Source organism: Oncorhynchus gorbuscha, linkage group LG24 (genome assembly GCF_021184085.1).
Source record: "Oncorhynchus gorbuscha isolate QuinsamMale2020 ecotype Even-year linkage group LG24, OgorEven_v1.0, whole genome shotgun sequence".
Lineage (NCBI taxonomy): Eukaryota > Metazoa > Chordata > Actinopteri > Salmoniformes > Salmonidae > Oncorhynchus > Oncorhynchus gorbuscha.
In genome coordinates this window covers 34,738,120-34,761,988 of record NC_060196.1, presented here as the reverse complement: position 1 = coordinate 34,761,988, position 23,869 = coordinate 34,738,120, and the positions used below count along the sequence as shown (strand labels likewise).

At 42.3% G+C, this 23,869-nt stretch overlaps 2 protein-coding genes across 5 annotated transcripts in view; both read right to left on the bottom strand.

Moving 5' to 3' along the window:
* The window catches only part of LOC124012521 (rho guanine nucleotide exchange factor 2-like), a 91,504-nt gene extending 89,827 nt beyond the window's left edge, over window positions 1-1,677 (bottom strand). For both annotated transcript variants that reach the window (XM_046326244.1, XM_046326245.1), the window contains exon 1: window positions 1,388-1,677. The gene's annotated coding sequence lies outside the window, so the exon portion shown is untranslated. The remainder of the gene's footprint in view (window positions 1-1,387) is intronic.
* Window positions 1,678-2,705: 1,028 nt separating this feature from the next.
* LOC124012746 (death-associated protein kinase 2-like) overlaps window positions 2,706-23,869 on the bottom strand; it is a 39,675-nt gene continuing 18,511 nt past the window's right edge. For 2 of the 3 annotated variants that reach the window (XM_046326677.1, XM_046326676.1), the window contains exons 2-12: window positions 22,141-22,305; window positions 21,541-21,762; window positions 21,282-21,420; window positions 20,646-20,775; window positions 18,715-18,763; window positions 17,966-17,992; window positions 15,043-15,195; window positions 14,581-14,626; window positions 12,247-12,336; window positions 4,525-4,611; window positions 2,706-4,024 (exon numbers count right to left, since the gene is read on the bottom strand). In XM_046326677.1, coding sequence (XP_046182633.1) covers window positions 3,944-4,024; window positions 4,525-4,611; window positions 12,247-12,336; window positions 14,581-14,626; window positions 15,043-15,195; window positions 17,966-17,992; window positions 18,715-18,763; window positions 20,646-20,775; window positions 21,282-21,420; window positions 21,541-21,762; window positions 22,141-22,205 — 1,089 coding nt within the window. In that variant the 5' untranslated portion in view covers window positions 22,206-22,305 and the 3' untranslated portion in view covers window positions 2,706-3,943. Of the gene's footprint in view, window positions 4,025-4,524; window positions 4,612-10,269; window positions 10,383-12,246; window positions 12,337-14,580; window positions 14,627-15,042; window positions 15,196-17,965; window positions 17,993-18,714; window positions 18,764-20,645; window positions 20,776-21,281; window positions 21,421-21,540; window positions 21,763-22,140; window positions 22,306-23,869 lie in introns of those variants that run through there. The other variant, XR_006834764.1, reaches the window with a different exon arrangement.

Sequence of the window (23,869 nt, the reverse complement as noted above, 5' to 3'; positions counted from 1 at the left end):
CATTTAAATCTCTGGCAACAGCTCTGGTAGACATTCCTGCAGTCAGCATGCCAATTGCACACTCCCTCTGAACTTGAGACATCTGTGGCATTGTGTTGTGTGACCAAACTGCATATTTTAGAATGGCCTTTTATTGTCACTAGCACAAGTTGTACCTATGTAATGATCATGCTGTTTAATCAGCTTCTTGATATGTTACACCTGTCAGGTGGTGGATTATTTTAGCAAAGGAGAAATTCTCACTAACAGGGGTGTAAACAAATGTGTGAGAAATACGTGTGTATTGAACATTTCTGGGATCTTTTATTTCAGCTCATAAAACCAACACTTTACATGTTGCGTTTATATTTTTGTTCTGTATAACACGGAACCCAAACCAGCTGCACGCTGCGCCATCGTGCATGAATTTATTTTGTCCCCCCAAACCAAACGTGATCACGACACGCAGGTTAAAATATCAAAATAAACTCTGAACCAATTACATTAATTTGGGGACAGGTTGAAAAGCATGAAACCTTTATAGTAATTTAACTAGCTTGCACTTGCTAGCTAATTTGTCCTATTTAGATAGCTTGCTGTTGCCAGCTAATTTATTCTGTGATATAAACATTGAGTTGTTATTTTACCTGAAATGCACAAGGTCCTCCACGCCGACAATTAATCCACACATAAAACGGTCAACAGAATTGTTTCTAGTCATCTCTCCTCCTAGGCTTTTTCTTCTCTTGACTATTATTATCATAAATTAGGTGCATTACCGCCACCGATCTCGTTCGTCTTTCAGTCACCCACATGGGCATAACCAATGAGGAGATGGCACGTGGGTACCTGCTTCTATAAACCAATGAGGAAATGGGAGAGGCAGGGCTTGCAGAGTGATCTGCATCAGAAATAGAACTGACTTCTATTTTAGCCCTTGGCAACACAGACGCTCGTTGGCGCAATAATTGAATAATATAGATTTCTACATTTATTTTCAACGAGCAGTGTAGTCTGCCTGTAAGTTTGGAGATATTTCACTTAAGTGTAAACCACCTGCACGGTTTGCTCTGAATGGTTAAAACATTGCCATTTTTAGACCTCTAAATTGAGAGGAAAGCATGTGGTAGTATATTGCATACAATGTAATAATTAGGCTACAGTATAATTGTATGTAAGATAATAACGCCTCAATGTGGTCATGAAGACTTTGGTTATACCAACGCAAATGAGAATAAAATTAGACTAATTAACGTTTTTGATGGAAGATGCTCGCATCTGACTCCACGAAACATTCGCTGACTGAAATACAACTGGACTACTGCTTTAGTTGATCAAATACTTTAGGGGCGTATAAACCTTTTTCGTATTGATATTTTGAATAAGAAGTTCTGTCGGCGGTTTTTACCTTTCTCCTTGGGTTTGAATCAATCCGCTTCTGCGCGAGGAACCAATAGTTCCAGAGAAAAGAAACCTATTCCAAGCGGTCCAAAAGGAAACTTGCTTCAAAACAACAACTCGACTGATTCTTGAGAATGCTGCCAAACGTTTTGCAGGTCGAATGCTTACACGAAGTCTACTGTTATTTGCTTGTTGTCCCGTCTCAGGAGTGTTGCCAAATACTTTATTTTTGTGTTGCCCCTTGGCTTTCAAACGAGAACCGTAACTCCCTCCTCTCGACTCAAACGCACTAACGCACCTTTTATTCGACGAGTTTATTACACATCATTGGGTAATTAAAAAAGAGAACGATTTTGGAATTTTGCTAAATCAATAAATAAAACAAATGCTACTTTATTAATATAATAATAATAATATATGCCATTTAGGAGACGCTTTTATCCAAAGCGACTTACAGTCATGTGTGCATACATTCTACGTATTGGTGGTCCCGGGGCTCGAACCCACTACTCTGGCGTTACAAGCGCCATGCTCTACCAACTGAGCTACAGACGGACCATTGTTTTTTTGTATTTCAATTGACTGCTTGATTACCGATTGATATGATTCAGACATGAAGTGAACATTACATGTTGTGCACCTTGAAATGTTGTTATATTGTTCATGTTTTTTTTTTTTTGTCGACTCTTTCATAGTAGCCCATGTAAAAATGATGTTATAGATTAAAATTCTATTCCAAAATGCTTTATCGCTCACAGAAGTGTATTCCTGTAGGCCTAGACTACTTTAGCATTTCATGAGACTTGTTTATTATATCCATTTTCAAATTTATAATGGACCACATTAGGGTATCAATGAACTAGTTTATTTCTGTTTTGTTAATCTCACGTCAAATCATTGATGACCCAATCCATGTATGCGTTTCTGTGCTTTATGGTTTGCTCCTGCAGAGGGCGACAAGACTGTAGGGAACCGGTTGGAAGCCCAATCTGCGCTCATCAGATAGGTCGTTTTTTAATAAACAAATTAATCTATTTTAATGGAAAGATCCTCAAAATAGTGTACAGCTTCAATACTGGGTTATTACACAATCGTCACGCTCCTATTTACCAAAACACTTTTTTTGAGGGATGGATGCTACTTAATAATAACAGCAGTCAGAACACCAATGACACATTGCAGAGGTAAACTAGTGCAGAGGTGAAAAGCTCTGGTCCAAGAACATTAAGAGATGATTAAAAAGAATGGCCTGCACTATTTTTCCATTCCCTATGATTTGAAAAGTTTGCAAGGGGGGTGATTCCAAAATGTATTCACAAAACCTGTTGACAACAACGTTATTTTATTTAAAAGAACCACATTTAACACGGACAGTCGTTAGGTATTATGATAAAGGTTATGATAAAATTAAAATAAAACATGTCAATTCTGAAACTTCTTTGAGAAACAGAAAACAAAAACAGTTCTCACAAAAATACAATTAATCGACCAACATGTCACATTATTTGTCAGGTATTACTGTATGATCGTGTCAGTAATGCTACTGGTTCAGTAGAGCATGGAGTGTTCAGAGTATTCACTGTATGCAGGAAGTCAGTATTGAATTAGTAGAAACACAGAACTGGAATTCCTTCTTCATCCTATTTCTATGAGTAGAACTGTTAAAAGTTGATTTGCTGTGCCTTTTATACTGGTTAGTTATCTTGAAACATTTGTCCATCATGCATGTACAATACAAGAACACTTGGTAATCATGTTTAGGACACTACGATATAGATATTGTATAGCATTATATTGTATAATTGTATTATACTGTATATAACATAATATATTCATATTAGGCAATGTAATGGAAGCTTAGTAAAATAGTCAAAAACACATTTGGAAGACTAAAACCTACTAAATTCTGAGGTTTCCGTTCAATTTCCATCCACCCTTTAGGGGAAAAATACTAGATATACAGATATGCCTCAGGTTTAAACACCCTACATGGTGCAATCCAATACTGTACATCCCCAAATCAGTAACTTCACCATAAGAACAATATTGTCACCGCCTGCTATCAGTTGACCTTTACAACTGCAAAAGCACCATAAAACATGCAATAAACCACAGAAATACTGAGCAAAGCTCGAAAAACAAGTCATGCTGGGTTTTCTTGTGTTTTACCCCATCGAGAGCCTTATTATATGACTTCTCACTCACAGAAGCCATCACACACTTGTATTTGTGCTCTTAGTAGAACTACCTCCACCACTTTCAATCCACCTGAAGTGCATTGAGCCTAAAACTAAGCCTTGACAGGCCTTTCGGGAAATAGTTTGATAGGCAACAATTGTTCTGTAGATTCCATTCCACTTCATCAGGGAAAAGTCTCATGTAGGGACATAGAGCCTGAAAATTCCTTCTTGTGTGCCCAGCGCTTGTGTCAGCCTGTGTCTTGGTCTTACCCTCCCTCGAGGTCTGGTAAAGGGGCAGGGCAAATACTGTAGGCTTGTTTGGGTCACTGTTACGGGAAGTATGCACTGCAGTTTGATGCAGCACTCCCACCTGATGGTCGAGTCTATGAACTGCTGCTGAGTCGCCGGCGAATGAGAGATGATGGCTTGGTCTCCGTGTCCTCCTGGTCACTCTCACACTGTCTCTGATGACGAGGAGAGATATAGTAGGTTAGTTCTCTTTTACCTGACTCACACTATAGGGCAGACACAAATCATAGTGTGCTGGCTCGGTTATTTTCTTTCACATTGTTCTTTCCAGAATGGTTCCAGCAACTATGGTGCATGTACAACATTGCTTGTATTTGAATACAGTCAAGTTCTTTGCAATGTTTTCTACTTCCCCCTCCCTTTTTATTTATTTATGTGATTTTCCTCACTCATTCTACTCAAATATTTGGCCTGCATTTCAACTTCTGATGATATCACCAAACACATTAAAAGAGATTAGCAAAGCCTGGATGATAAGCCATGAGTTAATGATACAGTAGGCTATATTACCTGTGTTTTCAAAGCCTGGAAATGTTTTGCTATTAATTGCATTTTTAGCAATAGAGGTTAAAATAGGGGGCACTCTTTATTAAAATAATGTAATGGGTTTCGTTCAAGTGTAACTTAGTTAAACTGTCATGGCTGCCTTACTCACCAGTTCCTCGTCCACCAGTGCACTAGTCTTACATAGCATCTTCAGTCGATGCAGCCGGTTGCACACCCATACCATGTTATATGACATCTAGAGAGAGAAAGAAAACAAGAAAGAAAGAAAGCAGAGGAAAGGAGATATGAAAAGAGAAAGAAAAGAGGATGTCGAGGGGACGGGAACATAAGAATCAGATATTATAGCCAGAAAAGGCTGTGTTATTTGACACTACGATGTATACACCCTGCTTCTCAAGGTACACTGAAGAAAAATAAATGCAACATGCAACCATTTCAAAGATTTTACAGAGTTATAGTTCATATAATGAAATCAGTCAATTGGGGAAAGGGGGATACCTAGTCAGTTGTCCAACTGAAAATATTAAACTGAAATGTGTCTTCCGCATTTAACCCAACCCCTCTGAATCAGAGAGGTGCTGGGGGCTGCCTTAATTGACATCCACGTCTTCGGCGCCCGGGGTGAACTGACTTGCTCAGGGGCAGAATGACAGATTTTTACCTGGTCAGCTCGGGGGATTCGATCCAGAAACCTTTTGGTTACTGGCCCAACACTCTAACCAATTGAAATAAATGAATTAGACCCCAATCTCTGGATTTCACATGAATGGGAATACAGATATGCATCTGTTGGTCACAGATACTGTAAAAAAAAAAGTAGGGGCGTGGATCAGAAAACCAGTCAGTATCTGGTGTGGCCACCATTTGCCTCATGTAGAGCGACACATCTCATTCGCATAGAGTTGGCCAGGCTGTTGATTGTGGCATGTGGAATGTTGTCCCACACCTCTTCAATGGCTGTGCGAAGTTGCTGGATATTGGTGGGAACCGGAACACACGGCCTTACACGTCGATCCAGAACATCCCAAACATGCTCAATGGGTGGCATGTCTGGGGAGTATACAAGCCATTGAAGAACTGGGACATTTCCAGCTTCCCGGTATCGTGCAGCCGAGCGGAAATGGAGGAAAACTCGCCTCCCTGCGGACCTAGCATCCTTTCACTCCCTCCTCTCTACATTTTCCTCCTCTGTCTCTGCTGCTAAAGCCACTTTCTACCACTCTAAATTCCAAGCATCTGCCTCTAACTCTAGGAAGCTCTTTGCCACCTTCTCCTCCCTCCTGAATCCTCCTCCCCCTCCCCCCCCCTCCTCCCTCTCTGCAGATGACTTCGTCAACCATTTTGAAAAGAAGGTCGACGTCATCCGATCCTCGTTTGCTAAGTCAAACGACACCGCTGGTTCTGCTCACACTGCCCTACCCTGTGCTCTGACCTCTTTCTCCCCTCTCTCTCCAGATGAAATCTCGCGTCTTGTGACGGCCGGCCGCCCAACAACCTGCCCGCTCGACCCTATCCCCTCCTCTCTTCTCCAGACCATTTCCGGAGACCTTCTCCCTTACCTCACCTCGCTCATCAACTTATCCCTGACCGCTGGCTACGTACCCTTCCGTCTTCAAGAGCGAGAGTTTCACCCCTTCTGAAAAAACCTACACTCGATCCCTCCGATGTCAACAACTACAGACCAGTATCCCTTCTTTCTTTTCTCTCCAAAACTCTTGAACGTGCCATCCTTGGTCAGCTCTCCCGCTATCTCTCTCAGAATGACCTTCTTGATCCAAATCAGTCAGGTTTCAAGACTAGTCATTCAACTGAGACTGCTCTTCTCTGTATCACGGAGGCGCTCCGCACCGCTAAAGCTAACTCTCTCTCCTCTGCTCTCATCCTTCTAGACCTATCGGCTGCCTTCGATACTGTGAACCATCAGATCCTCCTCTCCACCCTCTCCGAGTTGGGCATCTCCGGCGCGGCCCACGCTTGGATTGCGTCCTACCTGACAGGTCGCTCCTACCAGGTGGCGTGGCGAGAATCTGTCTCCTCACCACGCGCTCTCACCACTGGTGTCCCCCAGGGCTCTGTTCTAGGCCCTCTCCTATTCTCGCTATACACCAAGTCACTTGGCTCTGTCATAAACTCACATGGTCTCTCCTATCATTGCTATGCAGACGACACACAATGAATCTTCTCCTTTCCCCCTTCTGATGACCAGGTGGCGAATCGCATCTCTGCATGTCTGGCAGACATATCAGTGTGGATGACGGATCACCACCTCAAGCTGAACTTCGGCAAGACGGAGCTGCTCTTCCTCCCGGGGAAGGACTGCCCGTTCCATGATCTCGCCATCACGGTTGACAACTCCATTGTGTCCTCCTCCCAGAGCGCTAAGAACCTTGGCGTGATCCTGGACAATACCCTGTCGTTCTCAACTAACATCAAGGCGGTGGCCCGTTCCTGTAGGTTCATGCTCTACAACATCCGCAGAGTACGACCCTGCCTCACACAGGAAGCGGCGCAGGTCCTAATCCAGGCACTTGTCATCTCCCGTCTGGATTACTGCAACTCGCTGTTGGCTGGGCTCCCTGCCTGTGCCATTAAACCCCTACAACTCATCCAGAACGCCGCAGCCCGTCTAGTGTTCAACCTTCCCAAGTTCTCTCACGTCACCCCGCTCCTCCGCTCTCTCCACTGGCTTCCAGTTGAAGCTCGCATCCGCTACAAGACCATGGTGCTTGCCTACGGAGCTGTGAGGGGAACGGCACCTCAGTACCTCCAGGCTCTGATCAGGCCCTACAACCAAACAAGGGCACTGCGTTCATCCACCTCTGGCCTGCTCGCCTCCCTACCACTGAGGAAGTACAGTTCCCGCTCAGCCCAGTCAAAACTGTTCGCTGCTCTGGCTCCCCAATGGTGGAACAAACTCCCTCACGACGCCAGGACAGCGGAGTCAATCACCACCTTCCGGAGACACCTGAAACCCCACCTCTTTAAGGAATACCTAGGATAGGATAAAGTAATCCTTCTCACCCCCCTTAAAATATTTAGATGCACTATTGTAAAGTGGCTGTTCCACTGGATGTCATAAGGTGAATGCACCAATTTGTAAGTCGCTCTGGATAAGAGCGTCTGCTAAATGACTTAAATGTAAAATGTAAATGTGTACAGATTCTTGCAACATGGGGCCGTGCCTTATAATGCTGAAATATGACAAGATGGCAGCAGATTAATGGCACAACAATGGACCACAGGATATCATCACAGTATCCCTGTGCATTCAAATTGCCATCAATAAAATGCAATTGTGTTTGTGATCCGTAGCTTATGCCTACCCATACCATAGCCCCACAGCCACCATAGGGCACTCTGTTAACAACGTTGACATCAACATCTGCCATCTACCCGGTACAGTTGAAACCGGATTCATCCATGAAGTACACACTTCTCCAACGTGCCATTGGCCATCAAAGGTGAGCATTTGCCCACGACGCTGAACTGCAGTCAGGTCCAGGCCCTGGTGAGGACGACGAGCATGCAGATGAGCTTCCCTGAGACGGTTTCTGACAGTTTCTGCAGAAATTCTTCGGTTGTGCAAACCCAGTTTCACAAGCTGTCAGGGTGACTGATCTCAGACGATCCCATAGGTGAAGAAGCCGGATGTGGAGGTCCTGGGCTGGCATGGTACACGTGGTCTGCGTTTAGACGTACTTCCAAATTTTCTAAAACAATGTAACTGTATGCTCTCGGCGGCTGGCCCTTGCTTCATATTCGTCGCCAAACCCACTGGCTCCAGGTCATCTATAAGTCTTTGCTAGATAAAGCCCCGCCTTATCTCAGCTCACTGGTCACCGTAGCACGCGATTCAGCAGGTATATTTCACTGGTCATCCCCAAAGCAAACTCCTCCTTTGGCCACCGTTCTCTGCTGCCAATGACTGGAACAAATTGCAAAAATCACCGAAGCTGGAGTCTTACATCTCGCTCACTAACTTTAAGCATCAGCTGTCAGAGCAGCTTACCGATCACTACACCTGTACACAGCCCATCTGTAAATAGCCCACCCAACTACCTCATCCCCATATTGTTATTTAGTTTTGCTCTTTTGCACCCCAGTATCTCTACTTGCACATCATCATCTGCACATCTATCACTCCAATGTTAATGCTAAATTGTAATTATTTTCCCACTATGGCCTATTTATTGCCTTACCTCTCTAATCTTACTACATTTGCACACAATGTATCTATATTTTTCTATTGTGCAATTTGTTTATCCCATGTGTAACTCTGTGTTGTTGTTTTTGTCGCACTGCTTTGATTTATCTTGGCCAGGTCACAGTTACAAATGAGAACTTGTTCTCAACTGGCCTACCTGCTTAAATAAAGGTGAAATAAAATTTCAAAAATAAAAAACATATTATGGAACAGCCGGGACTGTGAAGCAACACAAACATAGGCACAGACACATACATACACAGACATGATAACATACGCACTATACACACACATACATGGATTTTGTATTGTAGATATGTGGTAGTGGAGTAGGGTCCTGAGGGCACACACTTGTGTTGTGAAATCTGTTATGAATGTATTGTAATGTTTTAAAAATGGTATAACTGCCTTAATTTGGCTGGATCCCAGGAAGTGTAGCTGCTGCCTTGGTACTACCGCATAACTACAACACAAAATCCATATGTGTATGTGTGTGTATAGTGCGTATGTTATCATGTGTGTATGCATGTGTCTGTGCCTATGTTTGTGTTGCTTCACAGTCCCCGCTGTTCCATAAGATGTATTTTATCTGTTTTTATCTAATTTCTCTCAAATTATTTGCACACATTTGTTAACATCCCTGTTAGTTAGTATTTCTCTTTTGCCAAGATAATCAATCCACCTGACAGGTGTGGAATATCAAGAAGCTGATTAAACAGTATTTGGGAGAAGAAGTTGTTTAGAAGCCTCTTGGACCTAAACTTGGTGCTCCGATACCACTTGCCGTGTGGTAGCATTGAGAACAGTCTATGACTAGGGTGGCTGGAGTCTTTGAGGTCCTGGATGGCAGGAAGCCTGGCCCCAGTGATATACTGGGCCGTTCGCACTACCCTCTGTAGTGCCTGGCGGTCGGAGGCCGAGCAGTTGCCATACCAGGCAGTGATGCAACCAGTCAGGATGCTCTCGATGGTGCAGCTATAGAACATTTTGAGGATCTGAGGACCCATGCCAAATCTTTTCAGTCTCCTGAGGGGGAATAGGTTATGTCGTGCCACTTCAGGACTGTCATGGTGTGCTTGGACCATGTTAGTTTGTTGGTGATGTGGACACCAAGGAAATTGAAGCTCTCAACCTGCTCCACTGCAGCCCCGTCGATGAGCTTGGGGGCGTACTCGGTCCTCTTTTTCCTGTAGTCCACAAACATCTCATTTGTCTTGATCATGTTGAGGGAGAGGTTGTCCTGGCACCACACAGCCAGGTCTCTGACCTCCTCCCTATAGGCTGTCTCGTTGTTGTCTGTGATCGTTATTTTCTCTCTGGTTGCACATTTAACATGCCAATAGAAGTTAGGTAAAACTGATTTAAGTTTCTCTGCATTAAAGTCCCCGGCTACTAGGAGCGCTGCCTCTGAGTGAGCGTTTTGTTGTTTGCTTATGGCGGAATACAACTCATTCAATGCTATCTTAGTGCCAGCCTCTGACTGGGGACAACCTTCTCTGCAGCACTCCACCAACCAGGCCTTTATGGTAGAGTGGCCAGACAGAAGCCACTCCTCAGTAAAAAACACATGACAGCCCGCTTGGAGTTTTGCAAAAGAAACCTAAAGGACTCTCAGACCATGAGAAACAATATTCTCTGGTCTGATGAAACCAAGATTGAACTATTTGGCCTGAATGACAAACGTCCCACCTGGAGGAAAACTGGCACCATCCCTAAGGTGAAGCATGGTGGTGGCAGCATCATGCTGTGGAGATGTTTTTCCAGCGACAGGGACCAGGAGACAGGTCAGGATCGAGGGAAAGCTAAACGGAGCAAAGTACAGAGAGATCCTTGATGAAAACCTGCTCCAGAGCACTCAAGACCTCAGACTGGGGTGAGGTTCACCTTCCAACAGTACAACAACCCTAAGCACACAGCCAAGACAACACAGGAGTGGTTTCGGCACAAGTCTCTGGATGTCCCTGAGTGGCCCAGTCAGAGCCTAGACTTGAACCCGATCTAACATCTCTGGAGAGACCTGAAAATAGCTGTGCAGCGACGCTTCCCATCAAACCTGACCGAGATTGAGAGGATCTGCAGAGAAGAATGGGAAAAACTCCCCAAATACAGGTGTGCCAAGTTTGTTGCGTCATACTCAAGGTTGTAATCGCTGCCAAAGGTGCTTCAACAAAGTACTGAGTAAAGGGTTTGAATACTTACTTAAATATCACAGTTACATGTTTTATTTGTAATACATTTGCTAAAATTTCAAAATCTGTTTTTGCTTTGTCAATATGGGGTATTGTGTGTAGACTGATGAGGGGGGGGGGACTTTAACACTTCCATTTTAGAATAAGGCTGTAACGTAACAAAATTTGGAAAAAAGTCAAGGGATCTGAATACTTTCCGAATGCACTGTACATACAGTCACCAAGAAGTCCAAGAAGTTTCAAAGAAACCTGCTGAGATTTCAAATTCTGCCATGGAGTGTGCTAGTCCTTTGTATCACCAAAGAAGATGAAATAGGATAAGAAAATGTCCCTCCATTAAAACCTCAGAAGACGCGAAACCCCTCTCATGTTATTAGGGATTAGTTTGTCTGGTTCTTCTCACTTCCACTGAATTTTCCCCAAGTTTGAGTCAATCTTTTGTAAAACAGGTTTTTAATTAATGAATGCTTTAACCATTGAAGGCAATCAAAGTTCTTTCAACTTTACAATCTACATTACACCATATCAGGGCGATATACAGGACTTGGATCCCTATGAGACTTCTTCTGGGGGTTTTAATTGAGTTATTTCAAAAAATCCTATTTCTGCTTTTTCTTTGGTGATATACATATTACTTCAACCCTCAACCCCCCCTCCCTTACCCCCACTCTTCTGCGGACATGACAACTCCCCCAACCCCCCAATATTATTAGCACTCAGTAACGATGTAGCTAACTATATAGTGCTGCTATGGTCATAACTAGCGCTGCTAACGTCAAAGCTAACTTGTTACCGCTGCTAACTACCTAGCTAAATAGATGGCGCTGCTAATGACATAACTAGTTAGCGCTGCTAACGTCTTAACTAAGTTGTTAGCGCTTCTAACTAGCCAGTGCTGTTCATTTATACAAATATCACTAGCAGAAATATTGAGTAGACCGAAATATTTAGCAGGCCTTTGAAATATTTTGCAGCTTTTGACCAAACCTCAGCCTGAAATATTTAGCAGCCTACCAAACTATTTTGACGCCTTTTAACAAAATTCGCAACCTATTATTTTGAAAGCTGGTTAGCCCCTTATAATATAATATATATAATATATGCCATTTAGCAGACGCTTTTATCCAAAGCGACTTACAGTCATGTGTGCATACATTCTACGTATGGGTGGTCCCGGGGATCAAACCCACTACCCTGGCGTTACAAGCGCCATGCTCTACCAACTGAGCTACAGAAGGACCACTGAAAATGGCCATTCGGACAAAACGTTTCCGCCTCAAATTCATGTCCTATTTGTTAATTTAGCTCTCCAGGAGACAAGCATCGACTGTGTAGCAATGACCTCAGTTTGATTTCATTATCTGTTTTAATAAAACACATGCACATTTTCAATATTTGAGCTTCATTCAGTGTCATAACAATATGTGATATGGCATAAAAAATTATATGATATAAATTGGCCATATATCCTACTCACCTTCCATTTCCTCTTGGCATTGAACTTCTTAAAGTTCTTCATGTTGATGGAGGAGCGATTCCTGTTGGCCACCTGTTTCCGTGTCAGAGGCTAAAAGAGAGGGATAGATAATAAGTGAAGGAGATACAATTAATCAATGTAGAGATGAAAAACAAATACACATATTAAACGTGAATTATACCACAGCCTTTCTGAATACACATTTCTGATTGATTAGAAGGGCATTCTAGAATGGACATTAAAACCAGATAACGGGACAGTTGGAAAAGATATCGGGACACCTTGCATTCGTGAAGCAATAAGCGCCAACACATGCAAACTGTACTTGCTACAAAGTTACAGCAACCTAATCCAACAACCACACAAACGCAGTTCCAACGAGGAAAAAAACGACCATTGATTTATTTTTGCAGAGATATTTTTTTGAACATCTGATGTAACATGGTGAGTGATAAATTAATGTATCTGTTCCTACTGTTGCAGTCATGACGCAAATGGCGCTTTGCTGTCAAATACTCCAACGTTTATAGTTTGACCAGCTGTTTTTAGCAACTGATATATTTTAATTTGCTTGTCATATTGGCAGGTTTGCTAGCAACAAACAATTTAGCTAACTTCTAGCCTAGCGTTTGATATGCAATGTGATCTCCTCGTAATTAACAGTGTTGCGTGTCCTGACGAGGGCAAACTTTTCTAGCTATGCCAGGCAAAACCGGGCATTATGGGTGCATCCAAATGAATGTCAATAGGAAACAGCTACTGCAGAGGTCGTGACTGTGAGCCGTTGGATAAGAACGAACGACTGGGTCGCCTGTCTTTCTACCGGTACATTTTTATCATTTATTTAACTAGGCAAGTCAGTTAAACCACTTGCTCCTACCTGGCACGCAGGCGTCCCATCTAGAGCTCTGGAAATGCAAATGCGCTACGCTAAATGCTAATAGTATTAGTTAAAACTCAAACGTTCATTAAAATACACATGCAGGGTATTGAATTAAAGCTACACTCGTTGTGAATCCAGGCAACAAGTCAGATTTTTAAAATGCTTTTCGGCGAAAGCATGAGAAGCTATTATCTGATAGCATGTAACACCCCAAAAGACCCGCAGGGGACGTAAACAAAATAATTAGCATAGTCGGCGCTACACAAACCGCACAAATAAAATATAAAACATTCATTACCTTTGACCATCTTCTTTGTTGGCACTCCTAGATGTCCCATAATCACTATTGGGTCTTTTTTTCCGATTAAATCGGTCCATATATAGCCTAGATATCGATCTATGAAGACTGTGTGATAAATGGAAAAAATAGCGTTTCATAACGTAACGTCATTTTTTAAAATTAAAAAAGTTGACGATAAACTTTCACAAAACACTTCGAAATACTTTTGTAATGCAACTTTAGGTATTAGTAAACGTTAATAAGCGATCAAATTAATCACGAGACAAAGTGTTTTCCATAGGGGTCCGTCTTGAAATACTGTCCATGTATTTCTCAACCAAAATATCCGGTCGGAGACCGGAAGAAATGGGCTGTCTCTTGTTCGTTTGACCAAGAAACAAATCCTAGGCAAATGACAAGACTGTTGACGTCGTGTGGAAGCTGTAGGTACTGCAACCTCAGCCATATTACCACCCATACGTAGAATGTATGCACACATGACTGTAAGTCGCTTTGGATAAAAGCGTCTGCTAAATGGCATATATTATTATTATTATTATTATTATAACAATGGGTTGAAGCGGCGGATGGATATATTTTTCCACTTTCAGTAATCAGATTTTCCTGCACTTTCCAATGAAACGCACGTTCTGTTAAAGTCACAGCCGTGATTTAACCAGTTTTATAAACGTCTGAGTGTTTTCTATCCACACATACTAATCATATGCATATACTATATTCCTGGCATGAGTAGCAGGGCGCTGAAATGTTGCGCGATTTTTAACAGAATGTTCGAAAAAGTAAAGGGTAGACTGAAGAGGTTAAGAACAAATTCTTATTTTCAATGGTGGCCTAAGAACAGTGGGTTAACTGCCTGTTCAGGGACAGAACGACAGATTTGTACCTTGACAGCTCGGGGATAAGAACTTGCAACCTCTCGGTTACTAGTCCAATGCTCTAACCACTAGGCTACCCTGCCGCCCCAAAAATCTGCTTATAGTATTGTTTTCTTTGGCAGCTGTGGTATTCGCGGGATAAACGCCAACGTTCTGTACTTTACCTCTGCTCCGCCTCATCCATTATTTCTAAGGTAATGTACAGAATGTCAGCGTTTATCCTTTCCATATTAAACCGTTTGTTAGGAGCAAAGCCTTGTGCTGCTGACTCTCACCTTGATCCAGGGGTGCTGTAGACACTCCTCAGCTGTAATTCTCTCACTACACATAGACAGACCGAAAGAGAGACGATAAGATCAGTGCACACAGACACCACAGGCGGTCAGACAAAAGGTAATCTATTAATTTGATATGGGAGTTCATATTCTATCAATAACGTCTTAAATAGAAAGCTGTCAGTCTCTCACTTACACAGAGACAGACAAGTAACCACAGAGAGACAGACAAGTAACCACAGAAAGTTAGCCAAAGGGTGATCTATTCATACAATACACAGTTCCTATTCTATCAATAGAGGCTGAAAAGAAAGTATAGTGGCTGAAAAAAAACTAATATCCATCCATTTACAATAGGTGCAAAGTCACAAAATAAGTGATGCTTTCACTATTCCAGTCATTTTCCATATTTGTCTTGACATCATAATAGGCCAAATTACCCATGACAAATGCATTATTTACTTCTGATCTTTCACTAAGAGCTTCTGGATGAAGTCTTTGGCCATGGCGCTGGTCATGCTGAAGTGGTGGTCGTCAAACTTATAGTTCAGGGCTATGATGTTCCTCAGCGTCTCCTCGTCCTTGTCCCCTTGGAACGGGGACATACCACTTAGTCTGGAAAAATAAAGGAGAGTCAGAGGAAAGAAGGTTGCTGATACTATTGCCCAATTCCAAGTCAACAGAGAGGAAGATGGCACTATTGCCACATTGTTAATACCTATCTGATTAACTCTGCAAATAGCAATACTGGGTGATTTGAAAAGTCATAGTCAATCGTCCAAAAAATAATATAATAAATCTTATAGCAAAAATGTTTGTAAATTAAAGATAATATGTTGAAACAATGAAAATAGAAAGGTTCAGACCTTTTGTGAAACATCACAGCACAGTTGAAATATATATGGCAAACAGAAATCAAAACTGGATGGTGTTCAGAGATGGATGGGAGGGGTTGAGGGTAGCTGAAGGATGGGACTAAAAACAAACAAAAGATAGCTATTGTAAAATACACTGTGTCCGTAAAATGTATATAGTATGTATAAGCTAGAAGTGGAAGTCTAAGTGTTGTTGTCCATTAGTTTAATCCAATTAGGGGAGGGGTGGTAGTTAAGAGAAAATAATAAAGAAAGACAAAATTATATAAACTCAGCAAAAAAAGAAACGTCCTCTCACTGTCAACTGCGTTTATTTTCAGCAAACTTAACATGTGTAAATATTTGTATGAACATAACAGGATTCAACAACTGAGACATGAACTGAACAAGTTCCACAGACATGTGACTAACATAAATGGAATAATGTGTCCCTGAACAAAGGGGGGTCAAAATCCAAAGTAACAGTCAATATCTGGTGTGGCCACCAGCTGCATTAAGTACTGCAGTGCATGCTGTGACACACTGCCCCAGACCGTCCACCTCCAAATCGATCTCGCTCCAGAGTACAGGCCTCGGTGTAACGCTCATTCCCTCGTCGATAAATGCAAATCCGACCATCACCCCTGTGTGGGGAATTGGTCCACCCACACAGAAAGCATCGTGAAGAAGGCGCAGCAGCACCTATTCAACCTCAGGAGGCTGAAGAAATTCGGCTTGTCACCAAAAGCACTCAAAAACTTCTACAGATGCACAATCGAGAGCATCCTGTCGGGCTGTATCACCGCCTGGTACGGCAACTGCTCCGCCCACAACTGTAAGGCTCTCCAGAGGGTAGTGAGGTCTGCACAACGTATCACCGGGGGCAAACTACCTGCCCTCCAGGACACCTACACCATCCGATGTCACAGGAAGGCCATAAAGATCATCAAGGACAACAACCACCCGAGCCACTGCCTGTTCACCCCGCTATCATCCAGAAGGCAAGGTCAGTGCAGGTGCATCAAAGCTGGGACCGAGAGACTGAAAAACAGCTTCTACCTCTAGGCCATCAGACTGTTAAACAGCCACCACTAACATTGAGTGGCTGCTGCCAACACACTGACTCAACTCCAGCCACTTTAAGAATGGGAATTGATGGGAATTGATGTAAAATATATCACTAGCCACTTTAAACAATGCTACTTAATATAATGTTTACATACCCTACATTATTTATCTCATATGTATATGTATATACTGTACTCTATATCATCTACTGCATCTTTATGTGATACATGTATCACTAGCCACTTTAAACTATGCCACTTTGTTTACATACTCATCTCATATGTATATAGTGTACTCGATACCATCTACTGCATCTTGCCTATGCCGCTCTGTACCATCACTCATTCATATATCTTTATGTACATATTCTTTATCCCTTTACACTTGTGTGTATAAGGTAGTAGTTTTGGAATTGTTAGCTAGATTACTTGTTGGGTGTGTATAAGGTAGTAGTTTTGGAATTGTTAGCTAGATTACTCGTTGGTTATTACTGCATTGTCGGAACTAGAAGCACAAGCATTTCGCTACACTCGCATTAACATCTGCTAACCATGTGTATGTGACAAATACAATTTTATTTGTTTTGATTTGGTGAGACAAAACCACAACTCGTCAGTGAAGAGCACTTTTTGACAGTCCTGTCTGGTCCAGCGATGGTGGGATGGTGCCCATAGGCAACGTTGTTGCTGGTGATGTCTGGTTAGTACCTGCCTTACTTGAAAATAGTTGTTGTTGCCATCCTGTACCTGTCCCGCAGGTGTGATGTGCGGATGTACCGTGCAGGTGTTGTTACACATGGACTGCCACTGCGAGGACGATCAGCTGTCCATCCTGTCTCCCTGTAGCTCTGTCTTAGGAGGCTCACATTACGGACATTGCAATTTATTGCCCTGGCCACATCTGCAGTCCTCATACCTCCTTGCAGCATGCCTATGGCACATTTACGCAGAGGAGCAGGGACCCCTTGCATCTTTCTTTTGGTGTTTTTCAGAGTCAGTAGAAAGGCCTCTTTAGTGTCCTAAGTTTTCATAACTGTGGCCCTCACTGCCTACTGTCTGTAAGCTGTTAGTGTCTTAACGACCGTTCCACAGGTGCATGTTCATTAACTGTTTATGGTCCATTGAACAAGCATGGGAAACAGTGTTTAAACCCTTTACAATGAAGATCTGTGAAGTTATTTGGATTTTTACAAATTATCTTTGAAAGACAGGGTCCTGAAAATGGTCCGTTTCTTTTTTTGCAGAGTTTACATATACACACAATATATGGGGGGATTGGAAATGATGCAGACAATTACATTAATGGAAGCCACAGTCTATCTGCAATATTAACGCTTATCTAGCCCTACCCCCCCACCACACAAAAAAAATGAAGGGTTATGGTAGGGCAAGGGTTGATTTGGAATTGGGCATATGTGTGAATCCAAACATAAGGTAGCATCCCCCTTTTCTCCCCCAACTTACAGTATGTAGGTGATCACTCCGATGCTCCTATAGGGGCAAACACGAACAAAGAAAAAATGTTGTTGTTGTTGTTATTTTTCTCACAGAGGCCTAGATAGACTCAGTTATTATCTCATTATCATAACTTTATTCCAAAGGATGTAGACATTAGAGCTGTTGTGGTGAGTAGTTGTTTAATGCTTGCTTTTGTATTTCTAAAAGTACTATAATCAGCTATCTCTGGCAGTTTCCTGTTTAAGGTTCTGGTGGAGAGGCATGACACATCGAAAACATAAGCTAGTCGGTTTGTCCCTAAAATAAACATCAAAGATAAACACAGCCATCTGAATGCTCCTTTGCTTTTCGGGGATAGTCACAATGTGAAGTGTCCTGGGGTAAGAATTGCTCTTTTTTTTAAGTCCCTCAGTTTTGAGCACCATTTATTAACATTGTGCTGGAGAGTGTCTGGGTACACTTATATTCTACTGTACTACAAATCCAACCCTTTAGACTCCGACCAGTTAATTTCTGTGTAAAAAAAACACTGTATTTGATTTGATTTAGTCGAAATTCACTAGAGAATCACATTGTTATACAGTGTCTGAACACATAGGGTGTACCTAATGCATTCAACCAGAAACAGTCACACTATTTAGGGAAAGCGTGCCTACACATGTCCAAACGCATCCCAGGGGCTTATTCATCAAGATGGATGGGGGTCATTTTAGGTGTCTGTATATGTTGGAAGAGGGGGCAGTGCAGACACTCACCACATGTCGACAGCTGTGCTCAGAGGTTCGTAGTTGATCACTTCAGGGGCTGAGAGAGAGAGAGGTAGTTAACCCCCAACAACAACAACTGCTCCCTGGGTGCTGATGACGTCAACTAAGGCAGCCCCCTGCACCTCTCTGATTCAGAGGGGTTGGGTTAAATGAGGTGGAATTCATTCCGTTGTGCAACTGACTAGGTATCCCCTTCTCCTTGTATCTGAAATGCTGTACCGCTATACTGCTTTGTCAATATCTACAAATTATATTTCATGCCAATAAAGCAATCGGAGAAACTTGTCTATGCATGTAGCAGCATTTATGACAAGCCCAGAAGGCCTGTCAGACTTCACACTGCCTAAAGGAACAATTTCACATTTTTAAGAATGCAAAATGAACACTACATTCATCAGAAAAACATGAATAGATTGTTTCTACAAGTCAAACAACTCCAGTGGCTTTGAGATAACTTCCTCCACCAGTCGCATTGTATTATTTAAACCTACCGTACTGTAGCTGCTATTGGTGGGAAAACACATTTGAATTCCAAACAGGAAGAGCTTTGTAACCATGCCAACCTTATCATGCTGGCCAAATCTGTGGTGAAGCAGCTCGTGTTTGACAACAGCTCTTTGTCTTGGGGCGAACTACCTGATGTTTCAAAATCTAATAGGATTTTAAAGATATTTTTGCTTTGTTATGCATTTTTGCTTTATGATATACTGTTGTACTAAATATGTAGATTTTAAATATATGTAGAATATAATTATTATATTGATAAGAGATTTCTTAAATTATCTGGGTTGGGGGTGAATTTTAGTTATCACTGAAATAGCGACTATCCTACATCCTCCAAATCACTCCCTGTTTCAACTGGACTTGCAACCCCCCTAGTTTATCATAACACCATCAACCCAGATCATGACACTGCACTTCTTTCGCTGTCTCCGTGGAAAACCCTGGACCTGGAAATACGCGCTAACTTCCACAGAACACAGTAGGGACTGCATTACAAAGGGCCTGTTCCAATTATTTAATAATGCATCTGTTGTGAAGGGTCATGCCACTCCTACAGTCTTCTAATTGTCTCCAATTACCCTAGACCGCGTCCCTTTCCATCACATCTGTTTCCTAAATCACGCCACTTTTGTCTTTTTCAACCCCTTTCAGGTTCTATTTAAGTGGCATGCTCCTTCCTACACACTAGAATAGTTTGCTTGGTGATGCCACGAGGTGGCTCCATCCTGCCATTGTGCTTGATATGATTAAGTAAGTGCCTTGTATTGTAGGAGAAATGTTAACCATGTATATTATGCTGCCTGAACTTATGTTATATCCTTTATATCCCTGCTATGCTAATGGCCCTTCTGTGTTGAGTCCTGGCCGCCTCCTTAGTTTGTAGTTATATGTTAAGCTCATTCCCTATAAGTCACCTGGCACTACTTTGTCACGTCAGCAGCTTTATGTTGTGTTCCTAATGTTTCCCTTTCGAATCTCCCTTCCAGACCACGACATCCAATCCTATCTCCAAGGCCTTACAAGCCACATCCTAAAGCACAAGCCCTACCTCTGTTCCAAAAACACTCCCCCATATGCCTCTGTTCGTTCCTGTGTTTGAACTTTGTTTAATAAATACCCCTAAACCTGGATTCTGGTTCCATCTCCTGATTCTCATTCTGACTGATGCACCATGGTGGCAGAAATCGTCCTGAACCTAGCTTACAGTCTGTCCTAGTCTTTTTCTAAAGTATCCTCCCTCCCTCCCTCAATCAATGGTGGGACAATTGGATATAACGAAAGCAATGGGTTTCAAGAATCCAGTACTCAAGAATCCAGTCATGTCAGTAAGTGCTTCACAGCAAAGGATGAGGATGGATGCATTTACATTGTTTTTAAACTGGGCCTAACTCATATGAAATTACTGTACTACTCACGAATATACTGGGGGGTGCCACTCATGCACTTGTACTCCTCCCCTGGCTGGAAGCGGTGGGCCAGCCCAAAGTCGATGATCTTAATGTCAGTGTTTGGGGCCATCTTGGCTGACAGCATGATGTTTTCCGGCTGATTGGAGAAGGGGAGTAAACATGTTACATGCAAAATTAGGTCAATCTGACCATAATGGTCAATTGCATGCGGACCGCGCTCTGACCAACCGGCACTCAAACAGCATGTTCATCAACACTAGTGAACAGGCACACTCTGTGTAGTGGCACCTGTGGATACAAACACGACCATGTGCGGTAAGCGTGCGGCATGGACATTTCTGTTAATAAGTAACAGTATCAGCATGTTTGTCTGATGTGGTTTTGGGATGGATGAATACAGATATGCTCTTTTCACTTCATGTACTTATGCCTAAAAGCCTAGGATTTTTGGATTCAATAAATGGACAGGTTTGGATGTGTTACTATGTTCATGCATACTACTACATTAGCAGTATTATTGGGGAGGTAAGAGGTTAGATGTAATTCACTACCACAGACTATTGCAGCACTGGATTTCTAAATGTCATATGGAGTGAGTAACAAACCAAAGTTATGTCAAATCAACACACTAGCATAATTTACCTTTAGGTCAAAGTGGCCTATTTGTTTGCTGTGCATAAAGCCCACACCCAGCAGTATCTGCTTCATGAACTCGATGGCTTCGCTCTCTGTCAGGTTCTCCTTCTCAGCGATGAAGTCAAACAGCTCTCCTCCACTAATACTGACAATAAATGGAGAGAAGTGTTAGAACTTAACTCTACTACATAATTCAGCCACTTCACGGAATCAATTACAACCTGGGTTCAAATAGTGTTGTTTTCTCCTTCCTCCCCCCACTCACAGCTCCAGCACCAGCACCACCTCGGCCCGGCTCTCAAACACATCCTTAAGGGCCATGATGTTGGGATGCTGCAGGGCCTGCAGGACCTCCACCTCCCGCTCCACGCTCTTCCTCTCCATGCCCAGCCGGCTGCTGGCGCACTTCCTAATCTTCAGGAACTTCCCAGCCCAGCGAGCCCCCGTGGCCCGCTCGCGCACCTCCCGCACCTGCCCAAAGTGGCCACTGGGGCGGAGACAAAGTGCAACAATTTATTTACTTGCTTGGAAACATCTTGAAATGGGTAGGTACTACCTGAGTCTATCCAATAAAAATATGTTCCTACTGAACACAACACAGATTTATTTATGTAGCTGTTCTGCAATGTCATTTGTGATGGTGAAAAGCAACAAGACTCAGACATGAGTAGTTTCTTTCTATTCACAATTTGGTCAATTTCTTTATTATTTCAATTACATAGGTTGAATTTTAGTTAACATTGACCTATGCAACAAGACAGCATATGCAAAACTGACCTTGAAAAGCAACTGAATTCAGAGTTATAATACCTTCCTCACCTCAACAGCCTCATACAAGAATACCTTTTATAATAACCATCCTTACCTCCCAAGTACTTCTCCAATCTCATAGAGGTCTTCCACATTATCAAGCTTATTAAAGACTGCCATACTGATCTTCTTCTCCTCAGTTTCACCTCACTGTATGTTACTCTTGGTTCACATCCATGTGCTGCATGGTGCTTTCAACTATGTCTTCACAAGGTCGGACCTGAACAAAGAGAAAAAGAAAACAATTAATATCACAGTTCTAAGGCAAATGTGATAGCATGCAGGGGTATTCAACTCGTACCCTATTAGGTCTAGAGCCTGTTGGTTTTCTGTTCTACCTGACAATTAATTGTGCACACCTGGTGTCCCAGGTCTAAATCAGTCCCTGATTAGAGGGGAACAATTTAAAAAATGCAGTGGAACTGGCTTCGAGGTCCAGAGTTGAGTTTGAGGTGCATAGGGGATGAATTGAAACCTGACTTTTTAAAATTATTATTATTATTATGGACCCCATAAGCTAATCTTTCTGGGGTCCAAACACAAGGCACATCACACAAAAAACACCACTACATATTTACAACACAAAACCAATATTGAGATGTGCACCCGCAACTCAAATGTTCAGACATATTTTCAGTTGAGGCCAATGGATGATTTTAGCTCGAGTCCAATATGAAATATCTGAAATTAGGATTCCACTCATAAGAAGAAGGCTCTATAGAGCTCGCCAGCTTATAGTTCTTAATCACGGAAATGAGCTACCTCTGGTTCGTTCAGGCATCCCTATGGGAAAAATTAACAGAATCCTATTAAAGAATAGGGTTCTGGAATAAATGCAGAAATTAAGGTCTGAGGGAAACACAGGCTTAGGAGATCTTATATGTTTTGTTATATGAGATAATAGCTGTCAGTTAACATGACCGTTATTAATTATGAAGCCAAAATTCACAAGAAGTTACACGAGCTGATGATCTCATAGAACAAAACAGCATTTATACAAAACTTCTCCAAAAATGCCATTCATTGTCTCGAACCATGGCGGATTTAGTGCTTACAAAAAGACCCCATTACTGTTTCTATCTATTGCAGCACAAATAACTTAAAACCACAAACAGTGATAGAACAATGACTCAGAACAGTAGAGAAAGAAACCATGAGGGTCAAATGAAAATGAAAACAAATGTGATTAAAATAACAGACTAAAACCCTCAGAAAGCCTCAAGTGTCAAAGTACATCAGCGCATGCATCAGTGAGTGTTTTTTTCCCCCTTGGTTATGTAATGTGGCCCTTTTGAATATTTTCAATGGGGATTGGTGATCAGTTTTGAAAGGATTACTGATGTTAATTGCAGGGAAGAATTATCCTTGTCGGCGTCCAGTCGTGCCTAATATAGTGAACCAAATACAGAGAGGGTGAAAGACAGTGAAATAGAGAAATGCTGACAATGAGAGAAAAGCATGTTGTCTCCAAAAACCAGCATCATAAAAACAGACAGACAGACAGACAGACAGACAGACAGACAGACAGACAGACAGACAGACAGACAGACAGACAGACAGACAGACAGACAGACAGACAGACAGACAGACAGACAGACAGACAGACAGACAGACAGACAGACAGACAGACAGACAGAGACAGACAGACAGACAGACAGACAGACAGACAGACAGACAGACAGACAGACAGACAGACAGACAGACAGACAGACAGACAGACAGACAGACAGACAGACAGACAGACAGACAGAGACAGACAGACAGACAGAGCAAAATATGGTGTG